At 46.3% G+C, this 21,925-nt stretch overlaps 1 protein-coding gene across 2 annotated transcripts in view; it reads right to left on the bottom strand.

Annotated features, from left to right (window-relative positions):
• The window catches only part of GALNT12 (polypeptide N-acetylgalactosaminyltransferase 12), a 44,232-nt gene extending 23,859 nt beyond the window's left edge, over positions 1-20,373 (bottom strand). For both annotated transcript variants that reach the window (XR_014824605.1, XM_021066576.2), the window contains exons 1-2: positions 19,935-20,373; positions 4,279-4,448 (exon numbers count right to left, since the gene is read on the bottom strand). Coding sequence is in view for 1 of the 2 variants with exons in the window: in XM_021066576.2 (XP_020922235.2) it covers positions 4,279-4,448; positions 19,935-20,299 (535 nt within the window). In the remaining variant the exon portion in view is untranslated. The remainder of the gene's footprint in view (positions 1-4,278; positions 4,449-19,934) is intronic.
• Positions 20,374-21,925: the final 1,552 nt, after the last annotated feature.

The following is a 21,925-nucleotide window of genomic DNA, read 5'->3' as shown; positions in this document are numbered from 1 at the left end:
TTTTGTCGATTTTTGCAAAATGACCCAGTCATACATATATATATATACATTCTTTTCCTCACATTCTCCTCCAACATGTTCCATCACAAGTGACTACATAGAGTTCCCTGCGTTATACAGTAGGATCTCACTGCTTAGCCACTTCAGATGCAATAGTTTGCATCTTCTGACCCCAAACTCCTAGTCCATCCCACTCTCTCCCTCTCCCCCTTGGCAACCACAAGTCTATTCTCCATGTCCATGAGTTCGTCTCTTTTCTATAAATAGGTTCATTTGTGCCTTATATTAGATTCCAGATACAGAGCTTTCTCCTACAGCTTCTCATCCTTATTAAATCCAAAACTTGTCAGGAGAACGTGCTTATTCTATTTTTTGCAGAAGAGCAAAGGAGCCCTTAAGAGTTGAAAAGGCCTACACATAGGGCTGGCCCTGGGACTCCTGACTCCCCACACAGGCTCTGGGACACGAGGCCAGGATTCACACCCTTCAATGGGTCAGGTGGAGGCAAGGGAGAACCACTCAGGCAAAATAAAAATGAGAGAATTTTCCCATATCAGTATGGGCTTCATCTCACAGTCCTCCTCAATCATCAGTGAAGAGGAATACTTTGGAAAATGTTCTAAGTCGCTTCGTTGTTTGTGAATGTTTCCTTAAATATTCTTTTTCTTTTTTTTCTTTTCTTTTTTTCTTTTTAGGGCCACACTCATGGCATATGGAGGTTCCCAGGCTAGGGGTGGAATCAGAGCCGCAGCTGCCGGCCTACGCCACAGCCACAGCAACACCAGATCTTTAACCCACTGAGCAAGGCCAGGGATCAAACTTGGGTCCTCATGGATGCTAGTCAGATACGTTTCTGCTGAGCCACAATGGGAACTCCCCCCTTAAATATTCTTGCTACTTAAACAAAAAACAAAGAAACATTCATTGGTTGATTTTTTTCAACCCTAAATATAACTGCACATAAGCTGATGGCTAGAATAAGCGGGGTGACTTCTCCAGCGAGGCTAATTAGTGGCAGGGCCGAGTGAACACACGGGAAAATGCTGGCGCAGCCTCCCAGCACTCATTATGGGTTTGGTCTGCATCAATCTTCTGTCTGCCTGAACTGCCCTCCCCCACCCTGGAAGGGCTGACACCCCCTCATCAGCTCAGACTGACACTGCAGGAAGGGGAAGAAGGGGAGGGCAGGACGTTCTCCTCCAGCACAGGCTGAGGGAGGCATCCTGCCGGCTTTACGAATGACCACGATGGGGAAGGGAGGCCTTGGCCCCACAGAGTCTGACATTTACAGGGAACTAGGCTGTGCTGGAAGGGGTTCAGACCCTATTCCTGTCTGCTGAGAAGCTGCGTAATGCCACGAAGAGAAAATAATCTGATATGTGCTCCTGAACGAATACATTTCTGAAATGTTTTCGGCACATTACAGGCTTTTTTAACTATTTCATAACAACGGAAGTTATCACTGAACAACTGCTAGCAATGTGCCAGGCCCTGACCTAGCAAGCTACTGCTTTCATCTCATTTCATCCTCACAATGACCCTGCGAGGTGGGAACCACTAAGATGCCGTTTTACAGGGCTGGAAGCCAAGGCTGGAACTGGTTAAGCTCCTTGCTCAAGGCTGTATGGCTGCAAAGTGTCAGGGCTGGGATTTTAGGCCGTGCAGTGACCCAGAAGCAGTATCCACACAGAAAGATTTAAAGCAACCCTGGGAGGCAAGGAAACGGAGATGCTGGCCCACCACATGCTTCCACATGAGGCTCTGTCCTACCCAGGATCGTATTTATTCCTCACCCCAAGTCTCTGACATGAGTGTAAATAAACCCATTCACAGTCGAGAAACCAAGGCTGAGGAGACACGTGACTTGCCTGAGGTGCTGGGACAAGTTATACTAATGTGCGCCTCAGACCCCTGACCCCAGAACTCAGGGCCTTGCAGGCTACACTCAGCCTCAACCCCCGGCCTGGCTTGCGTGCTGCCTTGGGGGTTAATACTCACTCTTCCCACGCTTTTCAGCTGAGCACACAGCCAGCCACCATGGTGACAGGTCCAGTCTCCCTTGCAGCCTGGTGTGCAGGTGACCCTGTCTGCTCAATGGGATGTGAGGGCAACTTGCAGGTGTGGCTCCCGGTCCCCTTGAAATCCTTCCACTGACGGGAGTGAGCAGGAGACAGAGAGCCAGCCTGGGCCACGCGGATGGAGGCAGCACACCATCCTCGAGAAGGTAGAGACTCGGGGCAGGAGGAACCGTCCTGAGCACCCTGGAGCTGCCACCTGGCCCCTGTCTGTTTCCCAGATTTGAAGTATGTAAATGTAAATCACTGTTATTTGGCGAGAGCAGCCCAGCACACCCACCAATTAGGACACAGGCACCAGGCTCTGAGGTCAGACAGACCCGCCTCAGAGCCTGAAGCAGCAGTGGCTCTACCCTCATGGGTGGCCCAGGGATGGTGATTCTGTTTGAAACAGGCTCTAGCAAGCAAGCCAGAGCTCTGCCTGTTGCTAGGGCCTTGACACTTTCCCTCACTTAAGCTTAGCTGCCCTCATGTCAGTTACTCGCCTAAGATTTACTGGCTGACTGTGGCTGCAGCATCGACACTATGAACCCCAGCCAGCGAGGACTACAGCAGCACCTACACCCCTCCCCCTTCCATCCTCACCTGCTCCCCACTCCCATGTCCCCCAACATCAGCCTCGCTCCACAGGGCAGCACAGTGAGCCCCCTTGATGGAGCAAGCTTCCTGCTCTCCTGACAGTTCTTGGCCCCCAAAAGGCACCTATAAGCTAAACCTCTGATACTGGCATTCAAGGCGCACCTGCTCTGGTCCTGCACACCTTGCAGCCTCACTCTGGGTCTCCCCAGCAGCTGGTGGTTGGACCCAGAGAACAGCTGCTCATTCCAGCTTCTGCACCTGCTGCTCCCAGCCCACCCCTCTCCCCCAGAACTTCAGTGGGCTGCCCCCTTCTCCACACTCTAGCTCTCAGCTCAAAGGTTGCCTCCTCAGAGAGGCCTGCCCGACCTCCACCAGCGAGAGTGGGCCTGGTCCCCAAGCTCCACCTGCTCCCGTTATTCTTTCAGAGCAATTTCTGCGCCTGCTATACTATCATGTTCTATTATGGTGTCCTATGTTATACTGTGTTGCGATATGTGATGTACGTGTGATATTGTGTCCTGTTCTATTATGTGATACACATGTCAAATTGTGTTGTTATTATGTGATGTATGTATTATGTTCCTTATATGTTTACACACCATCTCTACCCACCTCACTAGAATGTGAATTTTATGAGAGCAGGGTCTTGTCTTATTTCTCATACACCCCCAAAGCCCAGCAAACATTCCAAAGCTGAATAATAAAGAGCCAGCCTGGGACTGCGTGTGAATTGCTGGATCCCAGGTCCATAGGGATGCCGACCACCCTCTCAACAGAATGACTCCCCCTGGCTTCAGTTCTTCCATCTGGGCCCCTTTTTGATCTCATCTCCAACTCAACATGTCCAAAGCCAAACATCCTGCCTTCCTCGCCCACATGTAAGTGGCTTTTGGGCACCACCATTCACCTGGAGACCCAAGCCAGAAGCCGGAGGGCCCTCCTCCCACCTCATCCAGGCTCTGGGCCTGTGGATGCTACCTCCTGGGCATCCCTTGGCCTGCCTGCCTCCCCCACCCTGCCCTCTCAACTGGGCCCCCTGCATGCTCCACACTCTAGCCCAGAGGGAGCCCCCAAAGGGCAAAACTGGTCTCCTGCTTGAAATCCTGCATTGGCGCTCCTGGCCCTCAGGACAAAGCCTGGGGTCCAACACCTGTGCCCTCTCTCCCTCTCCCCATCTCCTCTGCTCCCCTAGGCAGGGGCCCTCCATCCTTCCTGAACGACGTGCAGATCCTATACAATCCACCCAGCACTGCACCTCCAAGCCTTTCCACATTCTGTGCTCTCCTCTCGAGATGCCTTCCCTTCACATTTGCTGCCCGCGAACCGCCCAACTTTCAAGACGAAGATCAACACCCTCCCCCCCGCCCCCAAGCACCCAGGCAGGGTGAGTCCCTCCTGTGGTAGAGCCTTCTGCCATCATGTCTGCACCCCCTCACACACACACACACACACACACACACACACACACTGGGCTCTGAGCTCCCTGAGGGCAGGGCTGGGCACAGGGGGGACGCAGGAAGCTCATCCTCCCAGGCATGCACTGTGTGTCCCATGCCACACTCTCACCTCCCAGGCACAGCCACAGAAGGACAGGCTCCCCCGAGACCCCGTGTCAGAGGCTTACCTCGATCGCTGTAGTCATCTACAAGGATAACTTCTTCCAGCAGGATGTCAGGGGACGTCTCAAGGACACTGTAAACCGTCCGAAGGAGTGTTGACCAGGCTTCATTATAAAATGCAATGACGACCGATGTTGTGGGCAAATGGTCATAATCGTATTTCTTCTCTTTGCACCTGCAAATATGACACGACTTCAGGAATCAAGACCCACTGTTGACTGTGCACCAGGCCCAGGCTGGTGCTGAGGATGGAGAGATGACAGAGACACAGGTCATGGTCCCCTGGGGAATGGCGAATAATCTGCTAGGATCTTCCAGAGCACCTCATATTCCACTAGAAGCCCCAGCGGATTCTCTAAAAAGGTTCTAAAATCAGAGTTCCCTGGTGGTACACTGGGTTAAGGATCTGGAATTGTCACTGCTGTGGCTTGGGTCACTGTGGTAGAGCAGATTCTATCCCTGGCCCATGAACTTCCACATACTAAGGGTATAGCCAAAATGGGAGGAAGGGGAGGAGGGAGGGAGGGAGGAAGGAAGAAGGAAGGAAGAAAGAAGGGGAGGGAGGCAGGAATTAATTCTAAAATGACACACAGCAAGCTGAAACTGTGTGACGCTGTTTTTAAGCTTTAAAGCAATTTTCAGATGGGCATCAACTTATAAAGTCAGCAGAATCAGAAGGGAGGACTGCCATTGCTCCCCGCCCAATAGCTCTCCCTTGTGTCCACACCTTCCTTTGCAATCCCACCTCCAGGCCTGGGCTCAGGCTGCACCCTCTGCCTGGAATGCTCTTTCTCCCTTCCCTGCCTGGCACACTCACTGTCCTTTTTTAAGAATAACTCACTCCAGAGTTCCCGTCGTGGCACAGTGGTTAACGAATCTGACTAGGAACCATGAGGTTGCAGGTCCAGTCCCTGGCCTTGCTCAGTGGGTTAACGATCCAGCGTTGCCGTGAGCTGTGGTGTAGGTTGCAGACGTGGCTCAGATCCTGTGTTGCTGTGGCTCTGGTGTAGGCTGGCGGCTACAGCTCCGATTCAACCCCTAGCCTGGGAACCTCCATATGCCACGGGAGCGGCCCTAGAAAAGGCAAAAAGACAAAAAAAAGAATCACTCACTCCACCTCCTCTGGGAAAGCCCTAGACCAGCAGTGTGGGGCAGGTGCTCACCCCTCCTTGCTCTGCCAGCACATTGCCCATGCCTCTGTTTCAGCAGGGCTCACCCTCAGCCCCTCAGAACTCACCATCACTTAAGTCTCCCCCTAGCTTCTCTCAGCAACTTCCCTGCTCTGCATCCCAGCAGCAGCCTTGCTTTCAAAGGTGGCGCATTGGATGCATAAACTGGAGCATGGCTAGGACGCGTGAACATTCCAGGAAAGGCTCTGGAGAGGATGCTGACTGCCTGCCCCCAGTCCCTCTGCCACCACCCTCCCAATTTCATTCTGTGGCAGCCTCTGGTGAGGGAGACACTGAGCTCCCTTCATCTTTCTGGGGCTAGGGCTTGACTAGCAGTGATAGCTCCCTCTTTCTTTAGAAGGATTTTCTGTCACTTTGCAAAGAAGGTTCCTCACTGGCACAGAATTCTCTTCCAAGGACTAGGCAGTACCTGGAAATCAGGACATGGCTGAGAGCAAGATAGGGAAGGAGGAAAAACCCACGAGGGCCACCAGGGTTTGAATGCTGAGCTGGCTAAAGGCGAGACCAAGGGGTGGGCTGGAAATGCGTGAAGATAAGCGCTGCAGACTGGCCAGGCTCCTGGGGCAGAAAGGGAAGGTCTTACAGAGAGGCTGAGTGACAGAACAAGGCAATGGAGAACCGAGCTGGGTGAGGGTGAAACTAACATCTATTGATTATCTACCACGTGCCAGGCACTGTACCAGTGGGCCCTGTATCAGTCAGTCACCAATCATTTCCTGATCGTCTACTATGTGGCAGAGAGGCCAAGCCCCTGCTCCCACAGAGCTTCCAAGTGGGGATAATAATCAAGTAAGCAAACATATCAATAATTATTTAATGTTAGGGTGCTTAGAGAGCAACTACAGAGGTGGGGAGGGAGGGAGGGGGCAGCCACAGAACAGGAAATCAGGGAGGGCCTCTCCAGGAGGTGACAGGATGAGATTTGAATAACAAGGGACCCAGTCCCACGAAAAGCAGAAAAGCCCTTTGTGTCAATTTATTTCTTTGTGTGTTGTTGTTGTTTTTTTTCCTTTTATTTTAGTAAGTGGAGAGAATAGTGTAAGAAGTTTCTGTGCAGCTTTCACCTAACTTCAAGAGTCCTTAAGGCATGGTCTTGATTTCATCTACGTCCTCATCCACTCCCCCACCCCAAACTATTTTTAAGCAAATTCAGCCTATCGAAGTATCCATAAATATTTCAACAGGTACCTCTAAAAGACAAAGATTCTTCTTCATAATGAACACAGCAGAGTTTCCTTCATGGCTCAGTAGTTAACGAACCCGATTAGGATCCATGAGGATGTGGGTTCGATCCTTGGCCTCGCTCAGTGGGTTAAGGATCAGGCGTTGCCATGAGCTGTGGTGTAGGTCACAGACACCACTCAGATCCCGCTTTGTTGTGGCTGTGATGCAGGCCGGCAGCTGTAGCTCCGATTTGACCCCTAGCCGGGGAACTTCCACATGCCGCAGGCCCTGCTCTGAAGAAAAAAAAAAAAAAATGAACACAGCATCATTGCAACATTTTTAAAAATTAGCAGTTCCTCAATGTTATCACATCTCCAGTCTATTAAGTGTTCATCAAAATTCTTTTATGAACTAATAAGAAAGATATGTGCTACCAGCCACAATTGCAGGATGCTCTTGAGACATTCTAATTTCAAAAACGTCTAAATATTTTTTTTAAATGCCTTAGAATGGAGGAAATGCAGTACTTTGTTTCATTCTCAAAACGTCTTCCTATGTTAGTATTTATTGTTCCCATTTTATAAACAAGGCTCAGAGAGGCAGAAGTAATCTGCCTCACACTTCACAGAGTGCCTACAAGTCTGAAGTGTAATCACACTTCACAGAGTGCCTACAAGTCTGTATGTACTTGGCTGAGCTCCTTGTGTCCAGAGGTCTCATCACGGATTCTGGCTCAAGCCTCTGACCCTGCAGAAAGCTCAGGTGAGCCACCAAGAGTCTAAATAAAGATCCCTACATCCCATCTCCCCAACCAGCCCTCTCTCTTACCAAGACATGGGCAATTCCTCCTTTCCTCCCTCTTAGGGTCTTCTAAGGAGCTCCAGTTCCCTCTACCCATACGCCAGGATAGCTTCTGCAGAGGGGCTGCCAGGGCCCTGCTGCCACTGGGGTAGCCTATGCACGTGAACAGGCTTATCCGAGAGTCTCTGATAGGGGCTCGTGCTCCCCAGCCCCCTGTAAGCTCTCACGCCTGCTACATCTGGAGGCCCAGCTCTGGGCACTGAAAGAAAAGTCAGGCGAGGTTGGAGGCAGGACCACTCTGGTGTCTAAAGCGATAGGGCAAACCCAGCAGCCCTAGCCAGCAGGATGTGAGTCCCTGGACACTCTGGGATTCCACAGCCGTAGAAGTGGTTCCTTAACACTGTGCTCCCCAGAGGGGAGCAGCCCACACTCAAGGGGAGGAGAATTAGGCTCCGTGTTTTGAAGGGAAGATTATCAAAGAATTTATAGGTATATTTTAAAACCACCACACATAAACAGAAGGCAGCAGAAGTGGCAGCATGTGATTTCCAAGACCAGGTCATAAGACACACAAGTCCCTTCTTTGCTCCCTTCCATGGACCACCCATTCTGGAGAAATGCAACTGCTATATAGTGAGGACTCTCCTGTCCCATGGAGAGGTCCATGTGGCAGGAACAGAGGCTTCCAACAGGCAGGACAGCAGTACAAACTTCCTAGCATGTGATGCACCGTCCTCAAAGCAGATCCTCCAGCTCCAATTAAGCCTTGAGATGACGGAAAACCTATGTAGCATTTTGACTTCAACCTCATGAAAGACCCCCCAAGGCAGAGGCACCTAACTATGCCCCAATTCCTGACCTGCAGAATTATGTGAAATAATAGATGTTTACTGCTTTAAGTCACTAGGTTTTGTGGTCATACATACACTGAAATAAATTACAAGGAAATTATCAGGAAAGCCCAAATCGAGACACATTTTATAAACCAACAGGCCTGTATTCTTTTTAAAAACATGAATGTCCTAACAGACGACAATGAAAGTCTGAGGTACCATTTCAGATTTTCAGAAGAAGACTAAAGAGGCAGGACAACTAAATGTCCTACTTAATTCTCCATTAGATACCAGGTCAGGAAGAAAAAAGTTGCTGTAAAAGTCAGGATACTTGGGAGTTCCCACTGTGGTTCAGAGGCTTAAGAACCCAGCACAGAGTCTGTGAGGATGCAGGTTCAATCCCGGGCCTCCACAGTGGGCTAAGGATCCGGTGTTGCTGTAAGCTTCGAGGTAAGGGCACAGATGGGGCTTGGATCTGGTGTTGCTGTGGCTGTGGTGTAGACCATAGCTGCAGCTCTGATTTGGCCCCTAGCTCAGGAACGTCCATATGCTGCAGCAGTGGCCAGAAAAATAAAAAATAATAAATAAATACATAAATGTTAGGATAGTTGGAAACATCCAATATTGCATCAATTTCCTAAATTTGAAAACCACATCAATATATCATAAAGGTCTTTGTTTTTAGAAAATACGCACGGAAGTAACAAAGGATAAAGGATTACCATCTCTAGCTTATTCTCGAATATGTACAATATTATAGGATACATATAGAAAGAGAAAAATTAAGTAAATGAGCCAAAATAATGAGTGAGTCTAGGTGAAGGATATAGAGAATTGTGGCTATTCTAGCAAATTTTCTCTGGGTTTGAATTTTTCAAAATGAAAAGTTTAATACAAAAAGAAGGGAAAAAATTTTAAAGTTGTAAACACCAAGCCAATTCTGACCTAATGTATCTCAGTCTTGGTGACCCTAACCATGGCCCTCTCCTTTCTTGTTCATTCCCACTTCTACCAAAATGGGTGTCCTCTGAGGATGTGGAGAAAAGGGAAACCCTGTCCACTGCTGGTAGGAATGTAAATTGGCGCAGCCACTATGAAAAACTGTAGGAGGTTCCTGAAAAAACTGAAAATACAACTACCATAGGACCCAGCAATTCCACGGCTGGGTATATATCTGCAAAAAACAAAACACTTAATTCGAAGATACATGTACCCCCAATGTTCACAGCAGCATAATTTACAATTGCAAGATATGGAAGCAACCTGAGGGTCCACCAACAGATGAATGGAAGATGTGGCATATATATACAGTGGATATACAATGGAAAACTACTTAGCCATAGAAAGAATAAAACTTTGACATTTGCAGCAGCATGGATGGACTTGGAGGGCATTATGCTAAGTGAAATAAATCAAACAAGTAAAGATAAATACCATATGGCATTGCTTATATGTGGAATCTAAAAAATAAAACAGGGAGTTCCTGCTATGGCGCAGCAGAAACAAATCTGATGAGTATCCATGAGGATGCAGTTCCATCCCTGGCCTCACCCAGTGAGTCGTGGATCTGGTGTTGCCGTGAGCTTCGGTGTAGGTCGCAGGTGCGGCTCGGAGCCCATGTTGCTATGGCTGTGGTGTAGGCTGGCAGCTATAGTTTCGATTCGACCCCTAGTCTGGGAACTTCCATATGCCCCAAGTGCAGCCCTAAAAAGCAATAAATAAATAAACAAATAATTTAAAATACAACAAATTAATGAACATAACAGAAAAGAAGCAGACTCACAGATAGAGAGAACAAACTAGTGGGTACCAGTGATGGGGGGGCAATATAAGGGTAAGGGAGTGGAAGGCACAAACTATTGGGCGCAGGATAGGCTCAGGGTTTATTGTACAACATGAGGACTATAGTCAATATTTTGTAATAACTGTAAATGAAGGGTAACCCTTAAAATTGTATAAAGTTTTTTTTCAATTTTTAAGAAGAATAGAACAAAATAAAATTTAACAAAAAATCAGAGACAAAAATTCTTTTAATAAAAAATAAATAAATGTTGATGAAACAGAATACAAAAATAAAAACCAAAACCAGCTGTCCTCCTCCAACATATGTTATAGCAAATGGAAAGCACACACATATGTATAAAACATTAATAATTACATCTGGATTTTGGATTTAATACATCTCTGAGTACCAGACAGGCTACACAGAAAAGTTACCACAGCCTACTAGAAGCATCAGAAAGAATTAATTGCTTATACGACATGTAAAAAAATGTTTTGTGAAAACATAAAGATTTTTTGTCTTTAAAAAGAGAAAAAAGGGGAGTTGCCATTGTGGCTCAGTGGTTAACGAATCCGATTAGGAACCATGAGGTTGTGGGTTCCATCCCTGGCCTTGCTCAGTGGGTTAAGGATCTGGCGTTGCCGTGAGCTGTGGTGTAGGTCGCAGATGTGGTTCAGATCCCGAGTTGCTATGGCTGTGGTGTAGACCAGCGACTACAGCTCCGATGAGGCCCCTAGCCTGGGAACCTCCACATGCCATGAGAGCAGCCCTAAAAAAGGCATAAAGACAAAAAAAAAGAAGAAGAAGAAGAAGAAGAAGAAGAAGAAGAAAGAAAGAAAAAAGGTAAAGCTGAAATTTAGTTTCACATATGCACAGGACCAAAAAGAAATGAGTGGAAATTAGGTCAGGGAGGCTTTCAAAAATGAAGTTTATTCCATTTAAAAGACTGTCCTTTAGTCTGAAATCACATCCTCACTGTTTGGATTAAAATTTATCTCTTCTTATGATGGGAAAAATAGGCGAGCAGGATAAGCTCTGCTTGACCAAACAGACTTGGGACCATACGTCAGTCCTTCCTTCAGTGGTTTTATGTGTCTTCACTGCTCTGCAAAACCCAAAAACTCAAGACCACTGTTCTCAAATGTCCAGGTGAGCTATTTGTGTGCCCTTTGATGACAGGAACCCTGGGTACCACCCAGAGCTTTGAAGTGTTCCTCTTCTCATGTATCTCATATCAATTTCTAAGAATTCCTCATCCAGGTGAATAATCAGAGATATCCTGAAGGAGGTTTGACGTCAAAATTTTTCTTTGTGACATTACTTATAATAGCAAAAATCTGTCAACAATTTCAATGTCCAAGAAAAAGTATTAAAATACAGCACTATTGTATGAAGAAACACTACATGGCCATCCAAAGCCACATTTTCAGAGAACATTCAACAATTTTAAAAAAGGGCGACTCCACTCTACTGTTAAATGAAAAAAAGCAGGGTACAGATCTATAAACAGCATCATGCCAGTTCTATAAACAATAAAGTGTGTGTACACACACTCACACATCAACAATAAACAATGGAGAAATATGCCAAAAATTCAACAATGGTGATCTCTGAGCAGTGGGGTTACCACCGATGATTTAATTCTTTAAATTTTTCTGCATTTGAAATTGTTCCATAATGAGCATGCATCACTTTTATAATCACAAGAAAGATTTTTTTTAAAAGCTGTATTTTTCTTTAGCTTCTCATAACAAATGTCTTCATTGAGCAATAATGTAATATTCTACCCTCCCTTTTTGGTTGGCCTGGTCTAGTTTCTCCTTTGTTCTTTTATTTTAAAGTTTATTTCTTTATTTAAAAAGTTTCAAGTTTAATTAAATTTTTATTTTATATTAAAGTGTACTTGATTTACAATGTTGTATTAGTTTCAGATTATAGCAGCAATTCAGTTATATATGTACATATATCCTTTCTTTTTCAGATTCTTTTCCCATATAGGTTATTTTAGAATACTGAGTACAGTTTCCTGTGCTATACAGTAGGCCCTTGATTATCTATTTTACATCTAGTAATGTGTATATGTCACAGATACCAAAACTCCTAACATAAATCTAAACTCCTAATTTATCCCTCCCTTCCCCGCCTTTCCCCTTTGGTAAGCATAAATTTATTTTCCTTCATTCTTTAAATCATCCCTTTACAACAGCCAAGACATGGAAGCAACTGAACGTTCATTGACAGCGGAATGGATAAAGCTATGGTATATATACACAATGGAATAGATAGATTAGCCACAAAAAAAAAAAGAAATAATGCCATTTGCAGCCATACGGATTGACCTAGAGACTATCATACTAAATGAAGTAGGCTAGAGAAAGACAAATACCCTACGATATCACTCACATGTGGCATCTAAAATATGACACAATGAACTTCTTTACGAAACAGAAACATACTCATAGACATAGTAAATGTATAGTCACCAAAGGGGAAAGGGAGTGGGGGAAGATACATTAGGAGTGTGGAATTAGCAGATTCAAACTACTATATATAAAACAGACAAGCAAGGTCCTACTCTATAGCATAGGAACTATATTCAGTATCCTGTAATAAACCATATTGGAAAAGGATATGAAAAAGAATATGTATACATGTATAACGGAATTACTTTGTTGAATACCAGAAACACAACACTGTAAATCAATTATACTTCTTCTTTTTTCTTTTTTTCTGTCTTTTGTCTTTTCAGGGCTGCACCTGCGGCATATGGAGGGTCCCAGGCTAGGGGTCAAGTTGGAGCTGTAGCTGCTGCCCTAAGCCATGTTTGCGACCTACACCACAGCTCAAGGCAACGCCAGATCCCTAAGCCACTGAGTGAGAGCAGGATTCAAACCCACGTCCTCAAGGATGCTAGTCAGGTTCATTAACCACTGAGCCATGACGGGAACTCCAATTATACTTCAATTTTTTTTGCCAATATATTAATCTTTATTCTTATCCTTTCCATTGGTCTTTCTTCAGTCCTGATAATTATACTTTGATTTTTAATAAAAAAGATAAAACACCCCTTAAAGACATTCTCCTTCATGAAGTTCAATATATCTTCTCTGAAAACACTTGCCCCTTTTTCCTGAGTGATAAAAAGATGTGCATCCTTCCATTAGACAAGGGTAGCTAGACATCACTCATGGTTCCACTTCTGCATAGGAGACAAGAGAGAGCTCAGAACCAAATTCACCAAAATCACAGTGAACCATCTTTTCCTTAACGTTCTGATATAATCCATGTGCTTTGTAAGGATGGGGGCTGAACTGTGTTTTTCTCTGTATTTTCAGCATGCTTTGTCCTGTACCTGGTAATAACAGTGACATTTACTGAGTGCTTAGTACAGGATAGGCAATGTGGCAATAAGGCATTTTATATGCCTCATTCCACGTAACCTTTACAACAACCCAACTGGGTGGGGATTACCATAATCTCCACTAGTAGAACATATGTCTATGTATTAAATGGTTATGAATGAGTGGGTGTGGTAAATGCCTTTTGATCTTTTATGTTTATATTCAAGCCATCATGCAAATGTCTCTAAGAACATGAAAATTCACATCCCTTGTTGAATAGGCTAGGGAGGTCATAATGTACATTGCCCAGAATGCTTTCTCCTTTCTTCACCTTACTTGCACTGTGATTTCTCTTTCAGGGACCAGGCCTCCTGGACTCTCAGTCTGTGTGGTGTGTACAAGCCTGGACACACACACACAAGTATATGCATACATACACACACGTATATGCATACACACAATGTGTATATATACACACAACCCTCGGGAAAGTCACATGCCCCGGGCCAGACCAATCAACATTTTCCTGATGACATTAGTAGAGTCCCTGAATCCAGGGCCCAGGATAATCTGAACCCAGTTCTAATCCCAGACTTTTCTGTGATAGAAGTCGATATATTTTCTTTTATATTTAAGTCAATTTACATTGAGTTTTCAGTCACTTTCAGCCAAAAGAACCCTAACTAGCAGAAAAAAAATGTCTTTTTTTTTTTTCCAGTCTTTTTGCCTTTTCTAGGGCCGCTTCCTGCAGCATATGGAGGTTTCCAAGCTAGGGGTCTAATGGGAGCTGTAGCCGCTAGCCTGCACCACAGCCACAGCAATGCAGGGTCGGAGCCCCGTCTGCGACCTACACCACAGCTCATGGCAACGCCGGATCCTTAACCCACTGAGCAAGGCCAGGGACCGAATCCGCAACCTCATGGTTCCTAGTCAGATTCGTTAACCACTGCACCACAACAGGAACTCCAAAATAAGTCTTTTTGTAAAGTAAATATAGGACTTCCACTCCTGGTAATACAAAAGATTAAAATGCCTGAAGAAACTCACCAGATATAGGACACCCAAAAAAATTCTTGATAAAATACTTTTTAAAAATCTTCTCAAAAAAAAGGAGTTCCCATCGTGGTGCAGCAGAAACAAATCCAACTAGGAACCATGAGGTTGCAGGTTCCAAAATGACAAAAAATAAAATAAAATAAAAATCTTCTAAATGCACAGCTCAGCCTTTAGAAAAGTAAAAGCAGTCCTCAGAGCCCAAGAACAACAAGAAAACCTATGAACCTGGGTATAAGAGGTATTAGACACAGAGCATAAAATAAGAATGCTAACTATGCTTAAATAAATCAAAGAGGACCTCAAATGAAGGAGAAAGAAACAAGAATCACAGACAAATTTAACTCAGTGTATACATCACACAGCAATGGTGTAAGCCAGGGGGAAATGGAATACTGTCTTCAAATGCCAAACTATCAACCTGGATTTATATATTCAATCAAACAACATTTGAAGAACAAGAGCCAAATAAAAACATTTACAGATAAACAAAACTGGGAGTTTACAACAATAACCTTGTCTACAGCAATTAATACATGATATATTTCAGGAAGACAGAAAAGAACCTTAGAAAGGTCTCTGAGATCCAAACACCACCATTCAGAAAAGAATGATGGGCAGAGAAAATGGCAAACTTGTGGATATATATAAACAAAATACCGCATTTAAAAAAAAAATTTTTTTTATGGCTGCACCTATGGCATAGGTAAGTTCTTGGGCCAGGGACTAAATCTGAGCTTCAGCTGCGACCTACACTGCAGCTGTGACAACGCAGGATCCTTTAACTCACTGTGCCAACTCATGTCTCACAGCAATCAGAGCTGTTGCAACTGGATTCTTAACCCACCACACCACAGTGGGAACTCCAAATACCACATTTTTAAAATGTCTAATGTGTTTGTTTAAAAAGCAAGACAAATGGGGTTCGCACTGTGGCTCATCAGTTTAAGAAATGGACTAGTATCCATGAGGATGCAGGTTTGATCCCTGGCCTCTCTCATTGGGTTAAGGGTCCGATGTTGTCACAAGCTGTGGCATAGGTTCCCGGATGTGGCTTGGATCCAGAGTTACTGTGGCTGTGGTGTATGCCAGCAGCTGCATCTCTGATTTGACTCCTGGTCTGGGAACTTCCATATGCTGCAGGTGTGGCCATAAAACAAACGGAAAAAAAAGCAAGACAATTCAAATACTGGAGTAAAATGACATACAAATTAGGAAAGAAGGTGATCAAAGTTAAAGCACCCTAAGATCCATAGTTGTTGTTAACTTTAGACCTTTTAGAGTTAAATATGTACTTTTCATTTTACCACAAAAGATTGGAAATAGATAATATAACTGCCAAATGAGTAGAGAGAGAGAGAAATAGAACAAGAACTAATAAAATAGTCTCAGTGTACAACCTTGTTGAGAAAGCAAATTAAACATCAGTCTAATCTCCACACCATATATGTGTTTTTTCCAAAGGTGATGTTGTCAAGAGACTAGACAAGCAGGCCGCCTCTCTGCAAAAAGAGAAATCCTAACTCATTTCCTCCCGCCCACCCCAGAGAGACACACTTCCTTTTGCTGAATTACCTTTTTAGAGCTATTTTGAGACTCTTTGCTATCCCAGCACCCACATCCTAGGCCCTGAACTCAGATACACAGCTGTCACTATAGTATGAATAAGTCTAACACCAGAGCAAGGAGTCAAGAATTGCAAACACCTGTGTGCATTATTTACACACTTTTCTAACCAGAAGTTCACAACTCCTCAGTGACAGCGGAGAACAGCTGATGTCTGCATGCAGCGCATCCCCATGACATGCTTGGTGGCAAAGCACTGCTCCAAGGGTGCTGTCACTCCACTTTTCCCTCCTGCTAAACAGGTCAAAATGCAAATGAGAACGACCCTACAGGATTATCCCAAGGCTTCCCCAATCTAGGAAAACTAAAACTTTCTGCAAGTATTGGTATGTTATTAGCCATCATCTACGTGTGCCACAACTTACAACTGTGATGTCACCACTAGTTTCAACTGCACTTGACCTGTTATTAATCCCCACTTTGTCTAATGCTGGTATTCTCCCACACGCTCAAAGGCACCCAGCCTTAATCTTCAGACTGAGAAATCCACAGGCTCTAAGCCAGTAGCTTTCTACCCTAGTTGCACATCAGCCTCCGCCTAGGCCCTACCCACTAAAATTCTAATTTATTGTTCTGGGTAAGGACCCTTGCATAATTTTTAAAAGCTCCCCAAGGCCACAAACCCAGTTATCTGGCTCCCCACGTTGGCCTGCTGCCATCTCAGAGTGAAAGTTCCCTCTCTTTGCCAGGCTCAAATGAGACAGTATTTAGGAAAGAGTTCTGCAAAGCCCATGCTTACTATACTACCACACAACGATTCCTTGTCATCCTCTTCCTTCTCCTTGATTCAGTAACTAATAGATAAAAGCTGTAACTAACAGAAACAACAACAACATGCACCAATTCACTGGCATATGAATTACTAGCCTCAAAGGAGGGCCTGGGTCTATACGGAGTCTCCGGGAATGAGAGTCCACACTTGGAATGCATCTCTTGGTCTGGCACAGTCTAAGACAGCAGACCTGGTACCAAGGTCTGCAGATGCCAGGAGGAGCCAAGCTCCCAACTCCTTGCTTACCATAACAGGTTTTTCCAACTGTAAAGACATTCATTAAAAATGTGTGTGGGCCTCGTAATACTCATGGTTGAGTATGTTCTCACTCATGTGTATCTTTTCCAAAATCTATTTCTTTATCTGGAAAAGTCTAGAAGGATACATAGCAAAATGTTAACAGTGGTTCTCCCCAGGGTGGTAGGTTTATGGGTGATTTTTCTTTTTTTGCTTCTCTATATATGCTAATTTTTATACTTTGAACATGTATTGCTTTTATAATTAAATAAATAACTGCCTCCACTTCTAAAGGGAGGGGGGGGAGGGAGGTCCCATCGTGGCTCAACAGTAATGAACCCAAATAGTACCCATGAGGACTCAGGTTCGACCCCTGGCCTCCCTCAGTGGGCTGGGGATTCGGCATACTGTTAGCTGTGGTGTTGCAGATGGGACTCAGATCTGGTGTTACTGTGGCTGTGGTGTAGGGTGGCAGCTACAGCTCTGATTCAGCCCCTGGCCTGGAAACTTTCAAATGCCACAGGTGCAGCCCTAAAAAAGCCAAAAAAAGGGTAGGAGGAGAGAAAAGAAATGGGTTCTAGGGCAGCTCTGCCCCATATCTGCGTAACGCCTCGAGGGCACAACTTTTCCTCTCTAGTTAAACAGGATGCTCCCTTGGGGACTTCCTTCCCATGACATTCACGGTCCTAAGCACCCTCTGCTTATTAATCAAACTTCCAAACTCAGCCCCCCCAACCCTGACTGTGAACTCATAATCTGCCATTCTGGCTTCTCAGGCTAAATCTTAAGACCGTATTAGGTCCTCGCCCTCGTATGAACTATAATAAAAGTGAGTCTTTATGAAAGTCCCTGACCCTACTGGCTACACCTAAGTTTTCGTTCAAGGACTGGCTGGGCTGAGACCAACAGAGATGGAGCTCACCTTTCTCTCCGGCTAGGACCCAACAGGCCTTGCTGTGGGGAATGAAAGGCAGCAGCCATTCACACTCCTTATCACGCTGGGTTTGGATTAACTTCCCAGGGTCAATGCAACAGCAGGATCTACAAGCAAATCCTGACAGGACACAGGGCAGCTGTGTCACCATGGAGATGGGATACCATAAGCCCCACAGGTCACTCACAGTGTTTCAAAGAGATTTCACAACCTGGAACAATAAAGGAAGTTGGAACCCAGAAAAGAAAAACTTTATGACCAATCCCTGGATGACTCTCAAAAGCAACCTCCTGAGTGTATTGTTGGCAACAGGGAAGGCAGGAAAAACTAATCAGAACCTGAGTACACAGCGCATTTCCGGGTGTCAGACGTTTTATTAATTCCTGGGTTGTGTTGCTTCTATTCATTTTCCCTATTTTGCAGATAGGGAGGCTCAAAGAGGCTAGAGAATTTGTCCAACATCACAGAGCTGATGAGCAAAAGAGCCAGGATTCCATCTCACACGAGCCGGGTCTGAACCCGAGTCTGACCTGAAAGCTTCCCCTAGACCTTACCTCAGTGAGCACCCTTGGAGTCTCAAGGAGATAAACATGTATTCAGCCATTTGGCTAAAGTAGAGGAACTGCTACCAATGCCAACAAACAAGGCTCTATTCAAAAAGATTAATAGCAAAAATGCCTATGGTAAAAGCATAAGATAAGCATGAGCAGATCCTGAAAAATAACAGAGACAGTGAGGTGCAAATCCATCCAAACTTTACGGATAGGAGCAGAGGCGGGGCCTCCTCCTACAGGTATTCATGCTCTCTCTGGTCAAGGATCCAGACAGCAGGTTCCTAAAATCCTAAAATCAGCACGGTGCCAAGGAGGGTCACAGTTCCCCAAAGCCAGATCCACCACCTTCCAGCTGCGGGGCCTTGGATGAGTCACTGGGCCTCTCTGAGTTATTTCCACGCCTGTAAAGCAGGAATGACAGGGAACTGGGAGGGGCAGCAGGTGTCTGGTACACACAGAACCCCCTCTCTGAACCCTCTTTTCCTCAAATTCTTTAAGGAGGGGGAATCCAAGAGGGACCTGGAAAATCCGTATCAAAAGAGGAAAGGAGAGAAAAGGCCAGGAGAACCATCCTCTACCTGCCAGCTTGCTCCCTTCTCACCTAAGCAGTGGGAACCACACACACCCCCACCACCCCACCACCACTGGGGGCCAGCAGCTCCAACATGAATTAGGCCTCTGACCACACAGGTTCTGGGACTGTGTCACCCACAGGAGTGAGCTGGGCTGGACCACAGCCATGAAGGAGCCCCCCTCCCCTCCCCCCCACTGCCACCAACAGACTCCTTCTTGCCTTCTGCCAACTTAAAGCTCAGGAATCCAACTCCCAGAGAAAGGGAAGTTGCTGTTTCTGACTGGCCCCTCCAGGCACCTTTCACCTCACCTTTCCGGCACACCCTCACCTCCTGATTCATTCATGGGCCCTGGCACACTCAGGTGGGCACAGGTAAGTGAATGAAGCCTGTCTTGAACCCCACAGATCCCTACCTTCACCAAGGCAAGGCTGTTATGGGTGAAACTGGACTGGGGTGCCTTAGTACCCAGAAAGAGCACCCAAAGGGTCTCATCTTAAAACTGTCTAGCCTCGGAGGCTCACACTTTTCAGGGCCGAATGACAGACTTTCTGGGGTGGGGAGCCAAGGGACCACCTAGTGACGGATTGGTCAATGTCCGAGATTTTTCTACTTTCATTTTTTAAAACTTTTTGCGTCCCCTCCCCTCATATGAACCCCTTCACTGCCAACTTCCGAGTAACTCAGTAAGACGCCTGATCCTCAGGTTTTTCCCGGGTTCCACCCCACCAATTCACAGCTGCAGAAACCAAGGCCCGGGGACTCCTTGGACGATGCTCCTCCCGCCACCTGCGAACTCACAGCGGGTTCCAGCGCTCTGGCAGGCGACGGTGCAGCGAGATGCGGTCGCTGAGGTAGATGTTGATCTGGTGCAGCCGTAGGCTCTCCTCCTGCAGCCGCAGTTCCTCGCCCTGCAGCTGCAGCCACACCGCCTCACCATGCGCGCCCAGAGAGTCCTCGGACACCGGCGGCCGCGGCAGGACAGGGTCGCGCCGCCCCGAGCGCCGACTGCGCTGGGGTCCTGGCTCGGGCGCCCCGGCCCCGCTCCGCGCCCGCAGCACCGAGCCTAGTGCGGCCAGCGCCAACAGCATCAACAGCGCCAGCAGCGCCTCCCGGCCGCGCCGCAGCCCTCGCGGGCAGCGCCTCCATGCCGCGCGCCCCCACATGCGCCCGCCAGCTGCGCCCAGCGCCCGGCGCGCCCTGAGGCGGCGGCACAGCCCGCGACCCGGATCCCGGAACCTCCGCGCCGCCCCGCCCCCGGCCCGCCCCACCTGCGCACCGCCCCCTTTCCGCCCCTCCCGCCTGCTGCCAAGGGGGCTAACTTTTAAGGGGTCCCCAGACAAGTTTGATGAGACATGCTACTTCCTCGCTGGGCTGTGTGCTTTATTAAAAACGTAGTGGGGAGTTCCTGCTGTGACGCAAGGGCGATCGGCAGCGTCTTGGGAGCGCTGGGACGCAAGTTCGGTCCCCAGCCCCGGCACAGTGGGTTTGGGACGCAAGTTCAGTCCCCAGCCCCGGCACAGTGGGTTTAGGGATCCGGCATGGATTCATATCTGATCTCTGGCCCAGGAACTCCATGTGCCACGAGGCGGGAAAGAAAGGAAAGAAGAAAAGAAAGAAAGAGAGAGAGAGAGAAAGAGAGAGAGAGAAAGAGAGAAAGAGAGAAAGAAAGAAAGAGAGAAAGAAAGAAAGAAAGAAAGAAAGAAAGAAAGAAAGAAAGAAAGAAAGAAAGAAAGAAAGAAAGAAAGAAAGAAAGAAAGAGGGAGAGAGAGAGGGAGAGAAAGAAAGACAGACAGACCATGGCAGCTGTAAAACCCTCAGCTCAGTGCCTGGCACGTCATAAATGCTCCATAAAAGTTGGCCGAGAGTGCTGTGAGGGGCGCTATGAATTTCAATGCCATTATCTCATCTGATCCTTACCCAGTCCTTTAAGAGGGGTAAAAAGATTATTGATTCCATTTTACAGATAAGGCGACTGAGGCACAGTGAGGCTAAGTGACAGGAGGCTTTCTTATTGAGGCCTGCAGGCATACTGACCTAAGACGTTCTGCCCGGTTCCCTTGAACAGCAAACCCTCTACTGGCTCTCATAGCCAATAAACTGTTTCTTATTTCTCACTTCACAGATGCCTCCAAAAAACTAATCACAGGAATAAACTACCCCTCAGAGTAACAGATGTATACACACCCACAACATGACAGAACACACCACAGCCCTTCATGTTAAGTAACCCTAGCCTTGGCTAGAGGTTTCCTTTGCGGGGCTTGGGGAAATGAGGAAGCCACAGGGGTGCTGGGAATATTTAATAGGGTCAAGATTAGAGTGGAGCATGAGGCTCTCTTCAAGGCAGAAAACTGAAGTGTGGGCCAAATAAACCTCAGTAATCGACATAAACAATATTTTTCAAAATCAAAATGACTGCAAAAAGTCCACAATGAATATCAAAATTTTAAAGGCAGAATCTGACCCTGTGTTTGCACATCTCACTTCACCCATCTCACCCTAATCCAAGCCCTGATTCTATATCTTGATTTTGGTGGGGATACATGGATATATTCATCAAGTTCTTCTTTAAAACTTGACTATGACAGCTATATATCAGTTTTTTAAAAGGCAAAAATTGAATTAAAAGGATAAAGGAAGAAGAACCCCTACCCTCCAGGACAAGTGCTGAAGTTCTCAGCTTGACAGGAGAGACTCCCAGAATGGGACTCCAAATAATTTAAGGTTATCTCCAGTCACTGGTGGAGAGGGGAGGCAGGGCTTCACTCCAGGCCTTTGCACACATTGTT

The sequence above is a fragment of the Sus scrofa genome, chromosome 1 (assembly GCF_054392235.1).
Source record: "Sus scrofa isolate SSC_HxYL_T2T_F1_AM1 chromosome 1, Sscrofa_HxYL_maternal_Yorkshire_Landrace_v2.0, whole genome shotgun sequence".
In the NCBI taxonomy this organism is placed as follows: Eukaryota; Metazoa; Chordata; class Mammalia; order Artiodactyla; family Suidae; genus Sus; species Sus scrofa.
This window is presented reverse-complemented; position numbering and strand designations above follow the sequence as displayed.